The sequence below is a fragment of the Trichosurus vulpecula genome, chromosome 7, assembly GCF_011100635.1.
Source record: "Trichosurus vulpecula isolate mTriVul1 chromosome 7, mTriVul1.pri, whole genome shotgun sequence".
In the NCBI taxonomy this organism is placed as follows: Eukaryota; Metazoa; Chordata; class Mammalia; order Diprotodontia; family Phalangeridae; genus Trichosurus; species Trichosurus vulpecula.
Window position 1 is genome coordinate 20,385,737 of NC_050579.1, and position 19,977 is coordinate 20,405,713.

At 49.0% G+C, this 19,977-nt stretch overlaps 1 protein-coding gene across 1 annotated transcript; it reads right to left on the reverse strand.

The window, feature by feature from the left end:
• Window positions 1-4,843: 4,843 nt before the first annotated feature.
• Window positions 4,844-18,899, reverse strand: LOC118857446 (uroplakin-3b-like protein 1). The gene is given in 9 exon segments (XM_036768126.1): window positions 4,844-4,952; window positions 8,871-8,991; window positions 9,282-9,358; window positions 13,138-13,351; window positions 14,373-14,519; window positions 17,362-17,430; window positions 17,433-17,472; window positions 17,474-17,524; window positions 18,834-18,899. Coding segments are annotated over 9 exon segments (894 nt in total).
• Window positions 18,900-19,977: the final 1,078 nt, after the last annotated feature.

Sequence of the window (19,977 nt, forward strand, 5' to 3'; positions counted from 1 at the left end):
CACAGAGAGAATTCCAAACCATATGTTCTGGTGAGAGGAAAGAGAGAATGAGAAAGACCCCAAAAGGATAAATTTCCCATCTGTGAGGGTTTATGAGCCATGGATGAGTATTCACAGAGTACCTTGAATATAGGGGAGCTCTCTTTGGGGGACTCACTTCTTGAGTTAGGAGATATCTCCAGGTGCTACAAAGATAAATGTAATGACTCTGAAATAACTTTTATTGCAACATTTAAAAGGATTATAAAGCCCTTTCCTCAAAGCAACTATGAAGTACAAACATTGTTATCCTCTTTTTACAGATGAGGAAACTGAGGCATGGAGAAGGGCAATAAGTGTACAAAGCGGGATTTCACCAAGATCCCCACACTCCAAGTCCAATGTTCTCGAACTGAGCCTTGAAGGAGCAGGAGGAAAAGCACCAAGGAGACCAAAGTCCCTCTTGGTTTCACCCCAGGTCACACTCCCCCTGATCTTAGGGATCCTTCTCCTCTATTCTTTGTGCAGTCTGTGGATCGTTAGACCCTCACTTGTCTCCTTATTAATCTGCCCTTGACTTTTGCCTCTATCCAAGGTTTAAGACTCCCTCAGTTGTGAAAGAAATGTCTATGGAGGACCCCAGAGAAGGTGACAACCAGCCACACTTGGAGGCAATGGTACATTTCTCCTCTCTTGGCCAAGACATAATGAATGATTATGGTAACTGGGGCAACCAATATGAAAAGATATTCTTAAATCAACCTTTTAAGACAAATTCAGCAGAGTGTGGGATGGAAATGGGGAGAGGAGAGTCACTGGACCTTAGCCTAGGATACAGCCCTCTAATGGTGGTGGGGAGACAGAGACCAGAGAGTTAGAGACCACTGTTGGCATATTATTGCTAGTTCGTTGTTTCTACCTGCTGAAGTACACGGGCTTCTAGAAATGCCCTCTAAACTTCTTCACCTCTGGGCCAAAGCCCCAGTGGTCTGTCCTAGTTACAGCACTGCTTTCTGGCTCCCAGTCCCAAATGCTGGAACCCTGTTGAGTTCCAGAAGTCCATTCTGTCTCTCTTCCCTTGTCCTCTCTCCTCCCCCTTCTGATGTCTTCCCCTCTCTGTCCAGCCTGCCTGGGAACACTGCCTCATAAAAGCTATAAACTAGACTGAGTCATGTTTCCATTTTGTGAGCCCTGACTTCTGCCTTTGGAAGCGGCATGCAAGGAGGGAGAGGAAGCATCATATAAGGCTAGCCGGGAGTCTCTCTGGTCACCCTTTGTTCCCCTGGCTCAGCTCAGCTGATGTTTCTCTGGCTCTGGGTCCTCAAACTGAATAGAGACAGCTTACCCTATTTTCTGGGAAAATGAACGAAGTGAGCACAATGGCCAAGCTGGGCCCTCTGTGGAACAGATAAAGGGGTCCCCAGCCTCCTGCAGGTAGGAGGGCTGGCCTGATGCCCCCCTGGGGCTCCACTGGCCCACTTTCTACCCAGCATCTAGCTTTAGGCAGGCCAGCTTCCCTTCTTTCCTGGGCCCCAAGTCCCAAGCCCTACTTCCTTTGGAGATGTCAGGGATCGTGGGATGGACCTTAGAGTCATCAAGCCCAAGTTCTGTGTTTTATAAATGAGGAAACTGACACCCAGAGAGGCTGAATGATCTGCATGGAGTGACTGCCCGAGTTCACACAGGTAGATTACATCAGGGGTGGGATCTGAACCCAGGTCTTTTGCAACCAGAGCCAATACTCTGCCTCCTGATCTACAGGATACTACTGGCTCTTTTCATGTGTACATGGCCTGGTTTTCCAACTGGACTGTAAGCCTCTTGAGGAGGGCAAGGTCTGTGTCTCCTGCTCCATCCCTCACAGCGCTAGGCATGGAGCTGGACATATGGCTGGTGGTCAGGAAGGCCTCATCCTCTGGCCAAGCCTCCTCTCCTCCAGGAAGCCCTCCCAGCCCACCAAGCCCATTCACTCTTCTAAATGCTCTTCATTCCTCGATCATAGATCCGGAGCCAGAAGGGACCTTAAGGCACATCCAGTCCAGCTCTCACCCCCTTCACTTTACACAGGAGGAGCTGAGGCCAGAGAGGCTCCAATCACCCGCCCAAGCTCACACATATCTGGGGTCCTAGAATAGAGCACAGGGCACCAGCCATGGAGTCAAGAAAATCTGGGCTCAAATGTCCCCTTTGGATACTTCCTAGCCTTGTGACCCTGGCCAAGTGACTTCACCTCTCTGTTCCTCAGTTTCCTCATTTGTAAAATAAGGAACCGGACTCTATGGCTTCCAAGGTCCTTTCTAGCACCATTCAATTCAATTCAGTTTAGTAAACATGAAGTGCCTATTACATGTGACGCCCTCTGCTGGGCTCTGGAGGAGATACGAAGCTCAAAAACGATGCACCTCAAGGGCTGCATTATTTAATCAAAGGGAAATAGCAAGTACAGAAGTGTATACAAGGGAAGATGGGATAGGACCGGCTTGAGGCAGGAGCGCTCACTTTAAGCTGGTGGGGAGGGAGGAGCGGATATGGTTCGAGAAAGGTCCCCTGGAGGAGGTGGCGCCTGAGCTGGACCTGGAAGGAAGAGGGCATGGGGAGGGTCTGAGGTCTGCAGTGGGAAGAGACCCTACAGTCCGTTGAGTCCAGGTGAGGAAACTGAGATTAAGGGAGGTGATAAGGTCACAAAGATCACGAGGATAGCAAGGGGCAGGGGCAAGATTTGAACCCAAGTCCTCAGACCTCAGAAGCAGGGCTCTTCCCTGTATCCTGATGTTGGAGGGTCAACCAGATTCTTAGTCTTTACTATCCATGAGAGAACACTTGGGCCAAGTTCCATATTTGCCACACAGGGAATGCTGGGAGATGCTGACCTGCCCAGTCTCTGCCCTGTGACCTCCCCTTTTGTGTTCATAGCTTTCACTCACCAAAGAATCCCAGATCCTCTCTGTCTCTGTCTCTCTGCTCTGTCTCTCTGTCTCTCTCTCTCCCTACCTCCCTCTCTCTCATCCCTGGTGATGGGTCAGCTGAGTAGCCTCTGCCTAAACACCTCCAGCACAGAGGAGCCACCACCTCCCAGGGCAGCCCGTTGTGCTGCTGGACAGCTCTCATTGATGGTTAAGAAGTCTTTCTTGACCTCCAACATTAATTGAAGTTGTAAAACCTTCCATCCATAAGTTCTTCTGGGGCCAGGCAGAATGAGTTCCAGTTCTAGAATGAGTTCTAGGTGATCTCCCTTCAAACACTTGAAGATGCCTGTCATGTCTCCCAGCTTCCCATGTCCCCCAACCCATCCCCCAGCCTTCTCTTCTTAGGCCTAGCACCCCAGCTTCCTTTGACCATTCCTGTATGACCTAGCTTGAAGTCCCAAGTGTCAAAGTCACCGTGACTCTTTGGGAGGGAAGTGAATAGCTGAGGGTGAGACAGGGTGAGTCTGGGTAGCACCCTGTGCCATCAGCAGGGGCTAGGCCTTCTTCTTGTCTTCTTCCTTCTCATCCTCCTCTCTCCCCAGACCAAGGCCACTGCAGCTCCCCAGGCAGGTTCATAGGCATCAGTTCCCAGAGAGCAATTCATCACAGCATTTCTGGGGCCACTGGAACAGAATGTGTTTGCTTTAGCCAATAAAAGAGTTACAGGGATTTAGAACCTCCTGGAGACAGATGTGTGTGTCTGGGGGTGCAGCAGAGAAGGGGGGCGAACCCAAGCTGGAACCCTGCTTCCCTACCCAGCTTGCTTATCTGTAGTTAAAGGATTAGATCTGACTTCAGCTGATCAAGAAATCCCACCTTCTCTAGGAAATACCCTGGCCAGTCCAGCTGTCAGAGACTAATGGGGAGGGGGCTCCCTGACAGGAACAGCCCCCCTCCAGCTAGCTATTCCCAGAGTTGGCCCAGTGGCCCAGGTCTCTGCTCGAGCCTGTGGGTTTGCTTTGGTTTGGTTTGGTTTTGAATGCCAGGCTCAAGATAGAGGCTCAATGAACTCAGCAAATATTAGCTGTTTGGCTTGATTAGATAAGAAGAGGCTGAGGCTGGAGGCAGCATTCTATTCATCCCGAGGAGGGAAGAAGAGCAAAACTCCAGGTTTTCCATACACTGTAGATGGTGGCGGTGGTGGTGGTGGGGTGTGTGTGTGTGTGTGTGTGTGTGTGTGTGTGTGTGTGGGTGTGTGTAATGGATGGGGGTGGGGATAGAACTGGAGATCCCAGAGGGAAAGCAGGTGCCTGAGGTCTCAGCCCCAGGTGGCAGAGCAGGATCTGGAGGATGGGGGGGAAGGGGAGTGCCAGAGGAATCGAGTTCTAATCCCAACTCTGCAGTTGTAACCTTGAGTGTCTTCATGACTCCAGGACTCAGTTTCCCCACATGTAAAATGCAGGGGTTGGACTAGATGGCCTTGAAAGTCCCTTATTGCTTTAGACCCATGTTCTTATGGTTCTAAGGGCCTTGTGACTGAGCAAGGTCCCCCTCTGGGCCTCAGTTTCCTCGTCTGTAAAGTGAGATGACCTCTGAGTTCCCTTCTAGGGATGATCCCAAGGAGGATCACAAATTGAGAGCTGGAAGGGACCACAGAGGCCATCTCCTTCCTTGGAATGAAGAGAGGTTCAATGACTTGCCTAAGGTCAAACATGGCAGAACTAAGGATTGACTCTGGCGCACTGACTCCAAGACCGGCTCCCCACAGCCCTGCTCCCAGGAGGCTTCCTGCCTCTCTAGGGTCAGGAGGATGAAGGGGTCCTGGGGGTGCAGAAGTCCAAGCAGATGGGAAGCTGGGCCTGGGGTCAGGAGAGCCAGGGAGTGAAAAGGAGGGGGCGGGGAGTGGGACAGGGATGAGACATCCTGGAGTGAGGCAGCTGCGCTCACGCAGAGAATCCTCAGCTTCTCCCAGCGTCAGGTGAGCTGTAGGTGTGGTGAGTGTTGTATTTCCTCACTTGAACAGACTCCACTGGTGCAGAGATCTCCTTGGTCCCACAAATGTCAAAGCTGTCACAGAGAGAGAGAGAGAGAGAGAGAGAGAGAGAGAGAGAGAGAGACAGACAGGCAGATAGAGAGACACAGAGACACAGAGAGACAGAGAGAGAGATACAGGGTGAGAGAGACAGAGACAGACAGAGAGGTGGGGAGAGAGAGATACAGAGGGAGAGATGGGGGAAGACAAAGAGAGAGAGAGAGATGGGGAGGGAGACACACACAGAGACAGACAGGCAGACAGAGACACAAAGACAGAGAGAGACAGTGTTAGATACCTGGGCCACTCCCAAAGGCACTATCCCCCATTGCACAGGGAGCCAGGGCACTTGGATGGGCGGGCCATTCTGGCAAGGCTGAACCAGAAGATGGAGAAGTCATTCTTGAAGACGAAGCTGAGGTGTTGCGGTCCATAGGGCACTGGACTGGAAATCGGGTATATCTGGGTTTGAATATTGGCTCAGACACCTTGACGCTTTGCTACCCTGGACAAGCTGCTTAAACCCTCTCAGCCTCAGTTTCTTATTAGTAAAACGGGTATAAATACCATCGCCTGCCTCCCGAGGTCACTGGGAAGGTCGGATGATGGTGGGGATGATGATGGGAGCTGGCGTCTACACAGCACTCTTAATTTCACAAAGTGCTTTACATAATTTATCTCGCTTGATCCTCAGGACCAGTCTGGGAGGTGGGTGCTGCCGTTAGACCTGTTTTACAAATGAGGACATTGAGGCTGAGAGAGGCTAAGGCACTTGCTCAGGATGACACGTCTAGGAAGACAGGACTTGAACTCGGGGCTTCCTGACTCTGCCCTGCACTGTCCAGCCGCCTACACAATGTAAGACACCTAAAGGCTCTGCAAGCCCTCAGGCACCGTACAAACTACACTGTCCTCAGCCAGTTCAAATTTGCATGATCTCTTGACTGGACAGTTGGACTGGTCTAGTCCTCCTGCAGTCCTCCTGAAGAAAGCACTCAGATACATCAGAGAAACAACCTGCTCCCTTGCCTGTGGCCCCCACAAAGCCCAAAATCCCAGTTTTCCCACTGACCAGCCGGGGCAGGTCCCTTCTCCTCTCTGGGCCTCAGTTTCCCTCACTGTAAAAGGAGGAGTTTGGGCTGGGAGGTCCCAAGGTCCCTTCCAAACTTAGATCGATGACCTTATGATCTCTCTCCAGGCCTGTTTCCCTCTCGGTAGAATCAGGGGATTGGACGAGACTGTACTGAGGTCCCTTCCAGCTCTGGACCTATCCTCCTGTGTTCTTCGATCTGGCATTCAAAGCCCTTTACCTCAACTGGTCCTGTCTCCCTGGGTTTTCAGGCCTCCTCCATGAGAATCCTTTATTTTAGCTAAGTTGTTGTTGCTGGCCTGGACAGGTAGGTGGCACCATAGTACCTGGACCACTAGATTTGGAGTCAGGAAGACTCCTCTCCATGAGTTCAAATCTGGCCTCAGATGCTTACTAGCTGTGTGACCCTGGGCAAGTCACTTTACCCTGTTTGCCTCAGTTTCCACATCTGTAAAAAAAGCTGGAGAAGGAAATGACAAACCACTCCATTTGGTATCTTTGCCAAGAAAACTCCAAATGGGGTCACAGAGAGTTGGACTTGACTACAAACAACTGAACATCATTGTTCTGGGAATACTCCGGGCTCAATTCCTTCACCTTTGCCCAAATTGTTTCCTCCACCTGGGAAATCCAGTGACAGAGTGTACACACATAAAGAACTTTGTCAAGCTTAAAGTATGATAATAATAAGAACACAGCATTTCTATAGCTAATAAGTATCCAAGGCTAGATTCGAACTCAGGTTTTATGACTCCAAACCTAGTACTTTAACCACTGTACCACCCAATTTTCTAGAAGAAAGAAGATCCCTGGCCCTAGAATCAGAGAACCTAGCTTCAAATCCTACCTCTGACACTATCTCTGTGATCTTGGGTAAGTCAGGTGAGCTCTGTGCCTCAGTTTCTTAGGCTATAAAATAAGGGGGTAAATGACCTCTGGGTGGTCTCCTCCAGCTCTAGACCTATGTACCAATGAGCCAGAGCCATAGCTAGGTTGAGATGTGCACCAAGGGAGGGAGCATTAGAAGAAGGTGTTGGCACAGTAGATAGAGAGCCAGCTTTGGACTCAGGGACATCCAGCTTCAGGTCCCTCCTGTGATGGCATTGGCTATGTAGGATTCTGGGAAGGTCCTTCAACCTCCCAGTGCCCCAGACAACTCTTTAAGATCGTTGTTTGTGAAAAAGTTGTCTACATATTGGTGGAGGGAGTTTCCTCACCAGGACATCTCTATACCAATAAAATCATAGTTTCCATCAAATAATAATAACAAGCCTCAGAATTATTACAGTGTTTGGATTGTCGTTCAGTCATTCAGTTGTGTCTGACTCTTGATGATCCTATAGACCATACACACCAGACCCTTCTGTCCTCCACTATCTCTCAACGTCTGTCCAAGTTCGTGTTTGTTGTTTCCATGACGTTCTCTATCCCTCTCATCCTCTGCCGTCCCCTTTTCCTTTTGCCTTCAGTCTTTCCCAACATGAGGGCCTTTTCCAATGAGTCCCCTCTTCTCATGATTTGGCCAAAATATTTAAGCTTCAGCTTTTATATTTGACTTTCCAGTGAATCACCTGAATGGATTCTTTAAGTATTAACTGATTTGATCTCCTTGCTATCCAAGGGACTCTCAAAAGTCTTCTCCAGCACCACAATTCCCAAGCATCGATTCCATGGCGCTCGGCTTTGCTACTAGAGAAACCACAGCTTTGACCATATGGATCTTTGTCAGCAAGGTGGTGTCTCTGCCTTTTGGTCTGCTGTTCGGGTTTGCCATCGCTTTCTCCCAAGGAACAAGTGTCTTTTAATTTCATGGCTGCAGTTGCCGTCTACAGTGATCTTTGAGCTCAAGAATAGAAAATCTGACACTGCTTTGGTTTCTTCCCCCTCTATTTATCAGGAATCAAGTTGCTAAGATCTCAGTTTATTGATGTTAAGCTGTGAGCCAGCTTTTACATCCTCCTCTTTAACCCCATCAAGGGGCTTCTTAATTCTTTTCCACAGTCTGCCATCAGTGTGGTATCATCTGCATATCTGAGATTATTGAGATTTCTTCCTGGCAACCTCTGAGGAGTGTGGCTCTTACTTTCCTCCCTCCATCCCTCCATGACCCTACTGGGTCTAGGGAAAGATGTTTTGGAGGTCATGATCAAGGAGAGTACCCAGACCAAGGTAGGGTTAGTTAAGAGGTGGCCTTGTACTTTCCCTTCTTTGCAAATAATCAATCAATAAACATTTATTGAGCACCTACTATGTGCCAGGCACTGTGCTAAGTGCTGGGGAATAAAAAAATAAATAAAAGTCCCTAACTCAAGAATTTTACAATCTAATAGCAAAGGTGGGGGGCCATGTGTAGGGAACATTGCATACAATGTTAATTTTGCTGAACCATTTTTGATTTCCTCTTTTTTATTCTTTGTTATACAAAATGGCTCTTGAGAAGGGAAGGGGAAGAGATGCACTGGGAAATGTCAGTAACATAAGATCAAAGAGATCATAGGATCACAGACCAAGAACTGGTGGGACCTCAGAGGCCATTTCATCCAACCCCCTCTTTTTCACATGAGGAAACTGAGGCTCAAAAGGAAAATGGCACCCAAATCCACACCTATGGCAAATGGCGAAGCCTCAGTTTGAACTTAGGCTCCCAACCCAAACATCCCACTATGTTGTGCTGTCAGGAATTTTTAAAGGAGATAGTCCTGGTTTTACCCCTGTTTGCCTCTGTTTCTCTCTAAGTCTCTCATTACACACATTTCTCTCTAAGTCTGTCATTACACACACACATACACACACATACACACCAAGCTCCTTCTCCCCACCCCCCTCAACACTCTAGCACCTTTGGGGGCAGGTCTGAACTCACCAAGTGTAGACAAACAGGGCCACAAGAGCAAGGAACAGGAGAGCGAGCAGTATGGACAGGATTACTATGATGACAATGGTACCCGCACTCTTGGGGACACGGGACTCAGAGAGCTCGACCGCTGAGGCATCAGGATGGGATGCGGGCAGGACCAGCCACAAGCAGGGAAGGAAAGGATTATCTTTTGGGTAAAGGATGGGTCAGAGGGGACCACCATCTTTCTAATCTTCAAGTTTCTCAGGCCCCTTTCTATCCCTGTTGCCCCTTGGCTTTCCAAGTCCCCGGAATACCCTTCCCAGGCCCTTTTCAGACTGCCACCCCCCTAAGGTTCTCCCCACCCACTCCAGTCTCCGGTTTGGGACATTAGCAGAGATCACCACTCTCAAGGATATCTCTGGATGGAATAGTTACGTTTTATCAGGGTGATGTCCTCAGACCACTTTGTTTCTGCCACTGGGCCATTGTTATTCATTACCAAGAACTTCACCCTGAATGGAGAGGACAGAGTATCTCCAGTGAGGGAACCTCAGAGATAAGCCACCCTGTTCTCCAACCTGGGGTTGTCAGAGCCAATGCCTCTTCTAAGCTGCCCTGTCAATCTACCTAGGTGTGTGTCTCTGGGGCCAACCATTGATCTACCAGACAGGGGAAGGAGGAGAATGATACCCTAGGGTATGAGGGTTGGTCAGTGAGAACAATAACCCAGGTAGCCCTTCCCTTGTAGGGAGATTAGGTTGGTTCATGCTTTGTTGTATGGACCAGGCCACAGTCACTGAGGCCAGGAGGCCCAAAATAAGGAAAGGAGGAAGGAAGGAAGGAAGGAAGGAAGGAAGGAAGGAAGGAAGAAGGAAGGAAGGAGGAGAGAGAGGGAGGAAGGAAGGGAGAAAGGGAGGGAGGAAGGAAGGAACGAAGGAAGGAAGGAAGGAGGAGAGGGAGGGAGGAAGGAAGGAAGGAGAGGGAGGAAGAAAGGGAAGGAGAAAGGAAGGAGAGGGAGGGAGAAAGGGAGAGAGGAAGGAAGGAAGGGAGGGAGGGAGGGAGGAAGGAGGGAAGAAAGGAGGGAGGGAGAGAAGGGAAGGGGCAATTATGAAGTACCTACTATGTGCCAGGTACTGGACTAAGCACTTTATATTTAGTGTTTCATTTGTACCTCATGACAACCCTATGATTAAGCACTAGTGCTATCCTTATTTTACAATCAAGGAAACTAGGCAGACAGGTTAAGTGACTTGCCCAGGGTCACACAGCTAGTAAGTGACTGAGGCTGGATTTGAATTCAGGTCTTCCTGATTCTAGGCCCAGAGCTCTATCTACTGCAAACTAGGAAACCTTCAGTAGAATTTCAAGTTAGGAGGGTCTTCTGAGATTCTCCAGCCTAGTCTGTCTGAGCAGGAACCCCCTCCCCCTCCATAATGTCCCTGATAAATGGTCCTTCATCTTGTGCTTGGAGATCTCTGGAAACGTCTTCCTTAAAATGAGCCAGAATCAGTGGCCTGTTGCTTCACCCACCTTGGTCCTTGTCCCTGCCCTCAGGAGCAGAGCTAACAAAAGGGACTTCCAACATCTGCTCGGGACTCCCTATTATAACCAACACCTGACTGTGAACTCAGCCAAGCTGTAAGCTCCTCATGGGCAGACACTGTATTTCATGTCAGGAGTTAGCGATGGCCTGAGAACTTCGTCTGTTGGGGCAGAGTCTCTGAACTACGTCCTCCAGAAGCCTGTGCAGGGGAACTACAATGTAGGCAGGGTTCCCCAGAGCAGGACGTTTTTCAAAGCATTTAGGTAGGGAGGAGCTTTGATTTGAAGTGCAAGGATACAGATGTGGAAAAATCACATGAGACTGAAGACTGGGGATGGGGACAGGAGCGACCAGAGGCTTGAGGGAGGATGTGGGAGCCCACCAGAGGAAGCCAGCCCTGGCGGGGGCGGGGTCAGGGGCAGGCAAGGGAAGCAGTTGTCTAGACCTACAACTGATCATGTTCACTGGCCTTTGAGCCAAAAGAGGAGTAAGGCACTGTCTGTTAGTCCATCCAGTCCCCTAAGGTTGGAGAGGCAGCTGTCCATCAGTGACATCCCATAGTGCCTGCTCTGAGTAACAGACCCATCCTTCTGCTGTGCAGGAGATGCCAATGGCTAAGGCTGATTAATGTTCCCTGAGAGACCCATTGTGGGGCTGGGGTGGGGGTGGGGCCATAGAAGGCAGCCACTTGGGAATGGGTGCCAGGAGTGTCAAGTGCTGATTTAACCCTATATTATTATCTCTTATTCTATTTCATGAATGGCTTTGCACTTAATTTATAGTCTTCTGATTGGTTTAGTAGGATGCATTAGCAGGGATTCATAGTCAGTAGCTTTAAACTGGTTACTACCCCCAACAGAACCTGGAGCCTGGGGATTCTGGGGTGTAAGTCATCTTTAGATACCATCCATATCTCCTTTCAATAGAGGAGAGCTTTTCTGAAAGCAAACTTTGCATGCTGGGGAGGCCCTGTAGGCAAGAGTAAACAGCACAGGATTTGGAGTCATTATGGACCCTCTGTGTAGGCTTCTAGAGAATGCAGTTGGGCCAACCTGCCCCAGTGAATGAGGCCTACAATTATATAGTATTAACAAGTCTATGCTGACACCGGGTCAGCTAGACTGTTTTATGAGAGAGGGAGAAGACAGCGGTCCTTTCCTCTGGGTCCTCCCCTTCTGGTGTGGGAGAGAGGGCTCACACATAGAAGAGAGAGTGACACCTGACATTGTACCATGGAGAAGGGGTGAGACTTTCTCTGTTTGGTTTCAGAGGAATTGGTGGCAGAGGAGCAGATATCAGACCAATATCAGGAAAAACTTAATCTAAGCTTCCCAAAGGGGAACAAGCTTCCTTGGTATGTAGCAAGTGCCTGTCACTAGAGGGCTTTGGGCAGAAGCTGCATTTGTCCAGAGTGTTACAAGAGGATACATATTCAAGTTTGGATCGAACCACACAGGTTCTGATTTCCCTTCCCACCCTGAGATCACAGCTATGGGTGCCCCCTGAGGGTACACGAATCCCGCTACTAAGATCACAGGATCATAGATTTAGAACCAGAAGGAGCCATAGAGGTCACCATGGCCTATGTTTGAAATGTCTCTGAGAAAGACAAGATTGCCTTGGGTTAATGCAGTCAGGTTGCCCACAAAACCCCCAGTGGGGTCATGAAGAGTTGGACACAACAGAAACAGCTGAAAAAACAATGCAGTCTGGGAAGGCTGCAGGGTGGAGGGAGCCTCCAAGCTGGGCCTTGAAAGTTAGATGGCTAGGCTTCGGATGAAAGGAGAGATGCACAGAGGTTGGAGGAAGCTCCATGAGCCAAAGAACAGAAGTGGCCAGCTACCTTACAACTTTGCCTAGTCCAGGGCTGACCACCCAATGCAGGGATACCATAAAGATAGCTCATGGACCCAGGAGCTCAATCAACAAATAAGCATTGATTGAGTACCAACAATATGCCAGGCACTGAGCTAAGTGCCAAGGACACAAAAGGAGGCAAAAGACAGTCATTGCCCTCAAGGAGCTTACAATCCAACAGGGAAGATGGCAGGCAAACCAACATATTCCTAGTGAATGATAGCCAGGAAAAACAGGAAATAATTAACAGAGGGAAAGTACTGGAACTAAGGGGGGCTAGAGAAGGCTTCCTGTAGAAGGTGGGGGTTTTGTAGGGACTTAATAAGGAGGTCAGTAGGGGGAGTGGAGGAGGGAGTGTTCCGGGACATGAGAAAACCAGAGAGAATGTTTGGAGCCAAAGAAACATGACTAGAGAGCTGGAAGGGACCTTGGAGAGATGTTTAGTCTAAAGTCTCCCCACGCCCCCCAGGCAGGAAAATAACTAATCTCAGATTTAATAATAATGATAGCTAGCATTTATGTAGCTCCTTAAGTTTTACAAAAACTGCCATCCCACGACTCTGATTCTCGGTCTCTGTTGGTGGAGAGCTTAGAGTTAACAAGCTGGCTGCTACAGTGGGAAAAAGCCCTGACTTTAGAGACAAAAGACATGGGTTCAAATCCAGCCTCTGGAGCCTACTACCTGTGTGACTGAGTCATTTAATTTCTCAGGAGGTTCAGTCAATGATTCAACCTATGACGTTCTGACCACAGTGCCATCCAGTGAATGGGGGGTGAGACACCCCCGCTTTTCCAGCTCCCAAGCACATTTGAGGAGAATTCCTGGGGCTCCTGGGCTCAACATGGGGTCCCTCGGAAGAAGCAAAATGGAGAACATCCCATCTGACTTACCTGTAAGGACCGGGACCTGGCAGAGGAGTGTTGCATGTATTCACAGTGCAATTGGTCTCGTTGCCCACCCTGAGGATGTGGATATCTTGGGCATTTGTCTCACCGGAGTAAAGTGCTCGACTGGCCCGGATAGTCATGTAGTATTTTTTCTCCAGAAATGTTGAAGCATGGGGAATGCCTTGGGGTGACTGGGGAGCTGTGAAGTTCTGGATGGCTGTGGAGTCCAAGAAGGCAGCAGAGATTTTCAGAGCAATTGACTCCTCAAGGACCAGGCCCAGAGATGTGGAAGCCAATGGGAGAACCCATCCTGTTCCTCCTAATCTAATCTCAACTTCAGTCCCAACTAACACGCTTAGCCAGGGAAAAACTCACCCTGGGAATTGCTGTCCCACCCAACTACATGTCAGGTATGGCTAGGGAGATTGTCTTATCTAAACTTTGGATCTCTCCCAATGCCCCCTGCACACAGTAGGTCCTTCATAGAATACCTATTCCCCCTCTCACCATCTCTGCCATTTTCCAGACCCTGGCCACCAACCCCCTGTGTGTGTTGTCTCCCTCACTAGAATGGAAGCTCCTTGAAGGCAGAGAATTTTTCATTTTTGTTTTTGTGTCCTAGCTTAAGGCAGTACCTGGTGCACGGTGAGTTTTTTTAATAAGTGAATTTTTGATTCATTCACAAGGGGCAGGATTCGAGGGATGAAGGCAAGGATAGAACTCTTTTTCATCTCTGTAAAGCCAGAACGTTGTGCATGTTTTTGCTGTTTATATCTGTGGTTTCTTCAGAATAGGGAGCTCCCAGTGAAGAAAGCCCCTCTCCCAAAGCAGATCACCACTCTCTTTCTGAGAGTCTTAGAGAGTTGCCCAGATTACTCGAGTGACTTTGCTAGAGTCACATAGCCAATATGGTGGGATTTGAACACAGCTCCTCCTGACTCTTATGACATATGCTACCACTCTCTACTTACAGTCTACACCAGGCTGCCTGGTTTTGCACATAGTAGGAGCTTTGTAAGTGTTTGTTGAATTTAATTTGGTTTACACCAGAAGGTCTGAGAAAAGGGAGGTGGAGTGGAAATGGAACCCAGAACCAGAGAACAGACAGGCATCATTGCCACCGACATTATCAAACCTAGTCCCAAACCCACCCATGTCAAATCTCCCATTTTGCAGAGAGGAACAGTGAGGTCTTTCTATTCCCGTTTACCCCTAGACATTTACATGGGCAGACATACCGTTGCTAAAGGCAACCACAAGCCATATGTCATCGGTGTCACTGATGTTGGGGCTGTTGAATTGGCCATTGGGTTGATCGAGGGTAAAGGTAGAGCTGGTGATGCTCCCTTCCAAAGTCCTGGTGAGGACTGGGATGTAATCGATCTCTGGTGAATGACAACAAGGAGGGAATAAGAAGAGAAAGTGAGAAGGAACAAGGTCCCTGGGGTTAGCCAGACAGTAGACCCTGATAGGGAAGGGTCTGCTGTTCTCATCCACTCAGGGAGCTCCTGATCTGATGAGGAGACACCTACTCACCTAGAAATGAGTTATGATCATGTTAACTGTGGAGAGGCTGGCCTCAGAGCGAGGAGTCCTGGATTCAATCCCTGACTCTGACACATATTGGTAATGTCACCCTGGGTAAGTCACTGAATGTTTCAGTGACCTAAGTAACTTTCTAAGACTATGGGAACTCCATCCAGCACTGACCCAATTAACCAAACCATGTCTTAATTAGAAAAGCAAAGGCCCCAAGCACTGGCTGCTCAAACTGGATGGGATGTCGCTGGGGCAGTTTCAGCTAGGAGATGGGAGACATGGAGCCCTCTTACAATGAGTGAAGAGAGACACACCCTCTCAAACAGGGAAAGGAGAACAGAGTTCTAGATGCAGAGAGGCTGGGAAGGGCCAACTGGTGGGGCCAACACCCTTTACGCCAAACTGGTCAAGAACAATCTGTGTCTGCTTGTGCTTAGTCCCCACCCTCCAGAGCCCAGCCCTTCATTATCGGATGGCTGCCTCTTGAAGTCTAGGGAGCAAATGAACCAACAGCTGCCATTGCCTTTCTCTTTCCTCCTCCACCATTCGACCCACCCCAGAGTTATGCCTTCTGGCTGAAAGTGAGGAACTAAGAATGAGGACATTGGCCAGGTGGGGCATGGGGGAAGCTAGACCAAGCACAGGGCAAAGGCACAGAGCATAAGCTGGGAGTCGGGAGATCTGGGTTCTGGTCCTAGCACTGCCACTGAGTGACTCAGAGACTTTGGGCGACTTATTTTATTCCTCTGGGCCTTGATTTTTCCTCTTCTGTAAAATGAGAGAAGGAAGGAAAATGAATTAAATGATTTCTAAGGTTGCCTTCAAGTTTGGAAACCCCCAAGTTCTACGAGAACTATATCTGGTCAGATTGGAGAGGATAGCAATGGTAGGAATAGGGAGCAGAAGAAAGTATGGTAACCCTTTGGACCCTCCGATTAACCAGTCAGGTGCTGGTCTGAATACGGGTCTTGAGAGTCTCTTTGACTGGTCTCGATTTCCCGTCTGGGGGCTGACTAGGAGCATACACACCCTTTACTTCCCCATTCCTTTTTGTGCCCTCTCCCACACCCAACCACTGATGCCATAGGATAGAGAATTTCTCCTCAGATCCTCGGCTTTACTTATTCCCTTTATAGCCAAGCCAACCCTAGGAATCCAGAGAAGAACAGCCTGTGCTCAGGTAGGGAAACTGAGGCTTAAAATGCTTTTTATGGATGTGACACAGAGTTGGCCCTGCCACCGCAGAGGAGAGATGCATTTGTGCATTAGAAGCCACTGAAGACTTTAGCACGGATAAGCCTCAAATGGGGATCCCGGTGTGGGACCCTGAGCTTCCCGAGTGGTTGAGCTAGAAGATCTGTAAGGTCTTGCTTAGCTCTTAGGGGGCAGGTACCTGACTCTTTACTGCCAGGGGAGGGATTCCCCCAAGTCCCCCCTTGATGAGAGTTCCTCTTGTATTTGGGGCTTTATAGGTCATTAGAGCCACCAAGGCAGAGTGGTATTGTGGGAAGATGGTTTGGAATCAGAGGAACTGGATTCAAGTGCTGCCTTTTTCACCTGTGGGACCTTGGACAAATCCTTTCTCTTCTCTGGTCTTTATTTCCTCACCTATAAAATGAGGATCTTAGATAAAATGGCCCTTGAGGTCTCTTTCAGCCTCAAACCTTTCAATATAATGTATGATGAGTCACTGAACTTACATAATGATCAATTTTTCAACTGTAAAATTGTAAGTGTGCCTTAAAGTAGATGGTGCCTGGAGAGGCACTATGGCCCAGTGGAAGGATACCAAGTTTAGAGTTAAGGACCTGGGTTTGATTCTCAATGGCTCATTCTCCAAGTGTGACCTGTGCCTCAATTCTTCATCTGCAAAAGAAAGGGGGGGTTGGGCTAAGGGCATCTGAGATGCCCTCCATCTCTAGATCTATGATCTTATGTCACTGAGATGCCTCTGAGACTCAGTTTACATATCTATAAAAATGAGATTAGATTAGCAGGCTTCTCAGTTCCTGTAAAGTCTAAATCTTATGATCCTTGTTTTCAAAAACTCAAGTTTTAGGGAGAGAAAAATGTTATATCCATTATCAGACTGTCACTGGACTGGCTATTTCTGCTTAACCATTTTTCTTCATTATTAGGGAGGATTCAATTCCAGACTGAAGGTGGGAGGTATTTCCAGAAAATACTCTGATGTAAAAGCAAAAGGCATGAATACAATTTTAAAGAAAAAAATGCATCTGAGATTAAGTCCAGCATGCCTCATTTTGATCAAAGCACTGAGATCGTGGGAGGGAAAAGGAGCGAAGTTAAAGACAAAGAAGGGGAGGTACCCAGGGACCAACTTCATCCCCCTGGAGATCTTGCTTCAGGGCTCCCTTCCGGATGTTCACTCAGGTGAGCATCAGGTGCTGGGGAAGAGGGTGGGTCTGAGTGAATCAGCCTCTCCAGTACTCTAAGAACTGACTCGGTGCCAAGTTCTCTAGAATGAGACCCCCAAGTCTGCTGGGAACGTGTTGGGAGGTATATTCTAGCAGGTATTGCCCAGCAACTGAGATGGTCTTTCTCTGACCCTTAAAGATGCCCAGAAAATTCAGGCCAGTTGACTCTTTTCTCCTTCAACACTCCCCCCAAGGGCTCCAGGAGGAAAGACGCCCCCACCTCCCATCGCTCCATTCCTGGCCAACTCACCCGGGCTGGCTTCAGTTGGGATACTGGTCACTAGGTGCAAGAGCAGCAGAGAGAGCCATCTTTGGGGGAACCCCATGGTCCAGATGGATGGAATGGTGGAAGGTCCCTTCTGTGGAATGTCTGTGGCCCTTCGAGGGTGACAGTGTCTGAGCCAGGACACACTCTGGAGAAGGAGAGATGTGCTCAGGAGGGAGATTCCGTGGTCCACCCAGAAGGTCCTCCCCCCAACTGCCTCCTCCCCCATCATGCTGTGCTTTCCCTCCAACTCCCCCCCCAACTAATGCACACACCCTGGGCCTGGGGAAGAGGACTCCGAACCAACTGGTAGGACGGGTTTTTAAGAAGAAACTAAACTTTAGAGTATTTTGTGGTCCTAGGCAGGGACGACAGTGATTGAGGAGAACAATCGTGTTCCGCTACAAACCGATCCGGACTCCCATCTGCCCCTTCCCCGGTCCTCTTCACCTTGGACAACTGATCCAAATTGGGGCAGGGGTCCAGGGGCCCCCACAAAACCCTCTTTGTTCCCTAGGTCTGGACAGTCTCCCTAAAGATAAGCCCTAGACCTCTGAATAGAGACAGTGTAGTTTAGTGAGTAGGCACATGGAGCTCGACGAGCAGATGGAAGCCTTCTGGACAGGCACACACCTTTGTTAATGCAACCATCTGATCATTCTAAGAACATTCATTAAGTGTGCTCTCTGTGGAGTGACAACACTCTGGACACAGGCATCGGGGTGGAGGTTTGGGGCCGGAATGGGGCTCAAAGGCCACCTAGTCCAATTCTTTCATCTTATAGGTGGTGATTTTAACGGGGAGACCCTTCATGTAAGGGGTGGTATTAAAAGGCCCCCGATAGACCTTTGCTTCTTTTCTATCAGTAGTATTTGCAGTGCAATCACCCCTTTGGAAAGGGGGTTCCTGCTTAGAGGGCTTATCTTAATTATGTCCGGGGGTATGTCTATGTATTTCTGTCTTTATTATATATATATATACATACATGAAATACAGGAGTGGTTTGTCATTTCCTTCTCCAGCTCATTTGACAGATGAGGAAACTGAGGCAAATGGGTTAAGTAACTTGTCCAGGGTCACACAGCTAGTAAGTGTCTGAGGCTGGATTTGAACTGAGGTCCTCCTGACTCCAGGCCCATATTGCCATCTAGCTGCCCCTGTCTCTGATTATAGGTTATTTATGGATATTTGTGCTTGCTTAAGGGTAGAATACTGAATGTTAAAGCTTTCCGGTATCCCTTGTAGCCCCATTTTAGAGATGGGGAAACTGAGGCTAAGAGAGGGTAAGTGATTTGCCCAGGATCACACAGGTGGAAAGTATCTGAGACAAGATTTGAACTCGGATCTTCCTGTCTTTAAATCTAGTACTCTAATTCATGGGGCCATATACGTGCGGCACTTTGAAAGTTTGTAAAAATGCACCTGTCCCCTTGGCCAGCTGACATATTTAACCTTACAGATCCAGTTCCATCTTCATTAGGACTGGTGAAGCCTGGCACAGGGCCCTGGCCAGGAGGAGACATGGGGATCCACGCCCTTGGGGAGCAGAATTTTGGCAAATGCTCCTTTGGAAGCCCTGGGCCAGGTCTGTGATTCATGCTCCTAGGGAGAGATGTTCTAGGAATGTGGGGAGTAGAGGAGGGAAGAACCACACTTAGGTAGGAAGCACTATGGTGGGCCCGGAAGGACAGGAAGAGATGGTTGGGCAATGGATGGAAATGGAGTAACAGCAATTGTGTGTGTGTGTGTGTGAGAGAGAGAGAGAGAGAGAGAGAGAGAGAGAGAGAGAGAGAGAGAGAGAAACACGTTTCCTTGGGGGATGAGAGAAGGATACTGGACTTAGTGGGGAGAAAGGTGTGGAAGGGCAGGTATTAGGATGAAGAAGATACATCAGCTATTTTCTGGGATGGCTTTTGGTTGTCCCCAGTAGGTCAGATCTAGAGGTAGAAGGGTCTTCATCAGCTATCCAGTCCAACCTCTTCATTTTACAGATGAGGAAACAGGCCCCGGGAAGGTTTCTCTGCCTCCAGAGCCGGTATTATGCTCTTTTCAATGCACTGGCTACTCCCTCCTGCTGCCCCCTCCCTAAGGAAAAATGTCCCTCTTAAGGGTCCCCTGTCTTCCTCCAGGCAGGGGAGAAGTTCTTTTGGGAGCCCAACCCTGTGCTTTGTGTCTGGGGCAGGGCTCGGTGTATCTGCTTCCCTCTCCTCCCTCCCCTACCCTAGCAGGGGCACTAGTCACTGTTAGGTAAATGAACTGTTGGAGGCCAGAGGGACTGAAATGGAGAGTCAAATGAGGAGGGGGATGGGGAGCGCTAGTATGCTTAGTCTTACTCTCACATGGTCCCTTCTCCGAAATGGTCCTGCCCTGGCTGCCCCACCCCGCTTTCTCAGCCACACCCGTCTAGGCTCCTTTGATTGTTTCCCGGGTGTCTGTGCATATTGTTTGCCCAAACACAAGACTGGGCAGCTCCTGGGGGCTGAAAAAAATTAATGTAATCTTATTCCCATTATCCAGAGAGCTCCAGGGAGGCCAGAGTTCCTCCCTACTCAGCCCCAGTCAGTGGATCCAGATCCACAGCCCGAAGGGGCCTCAGAGGCC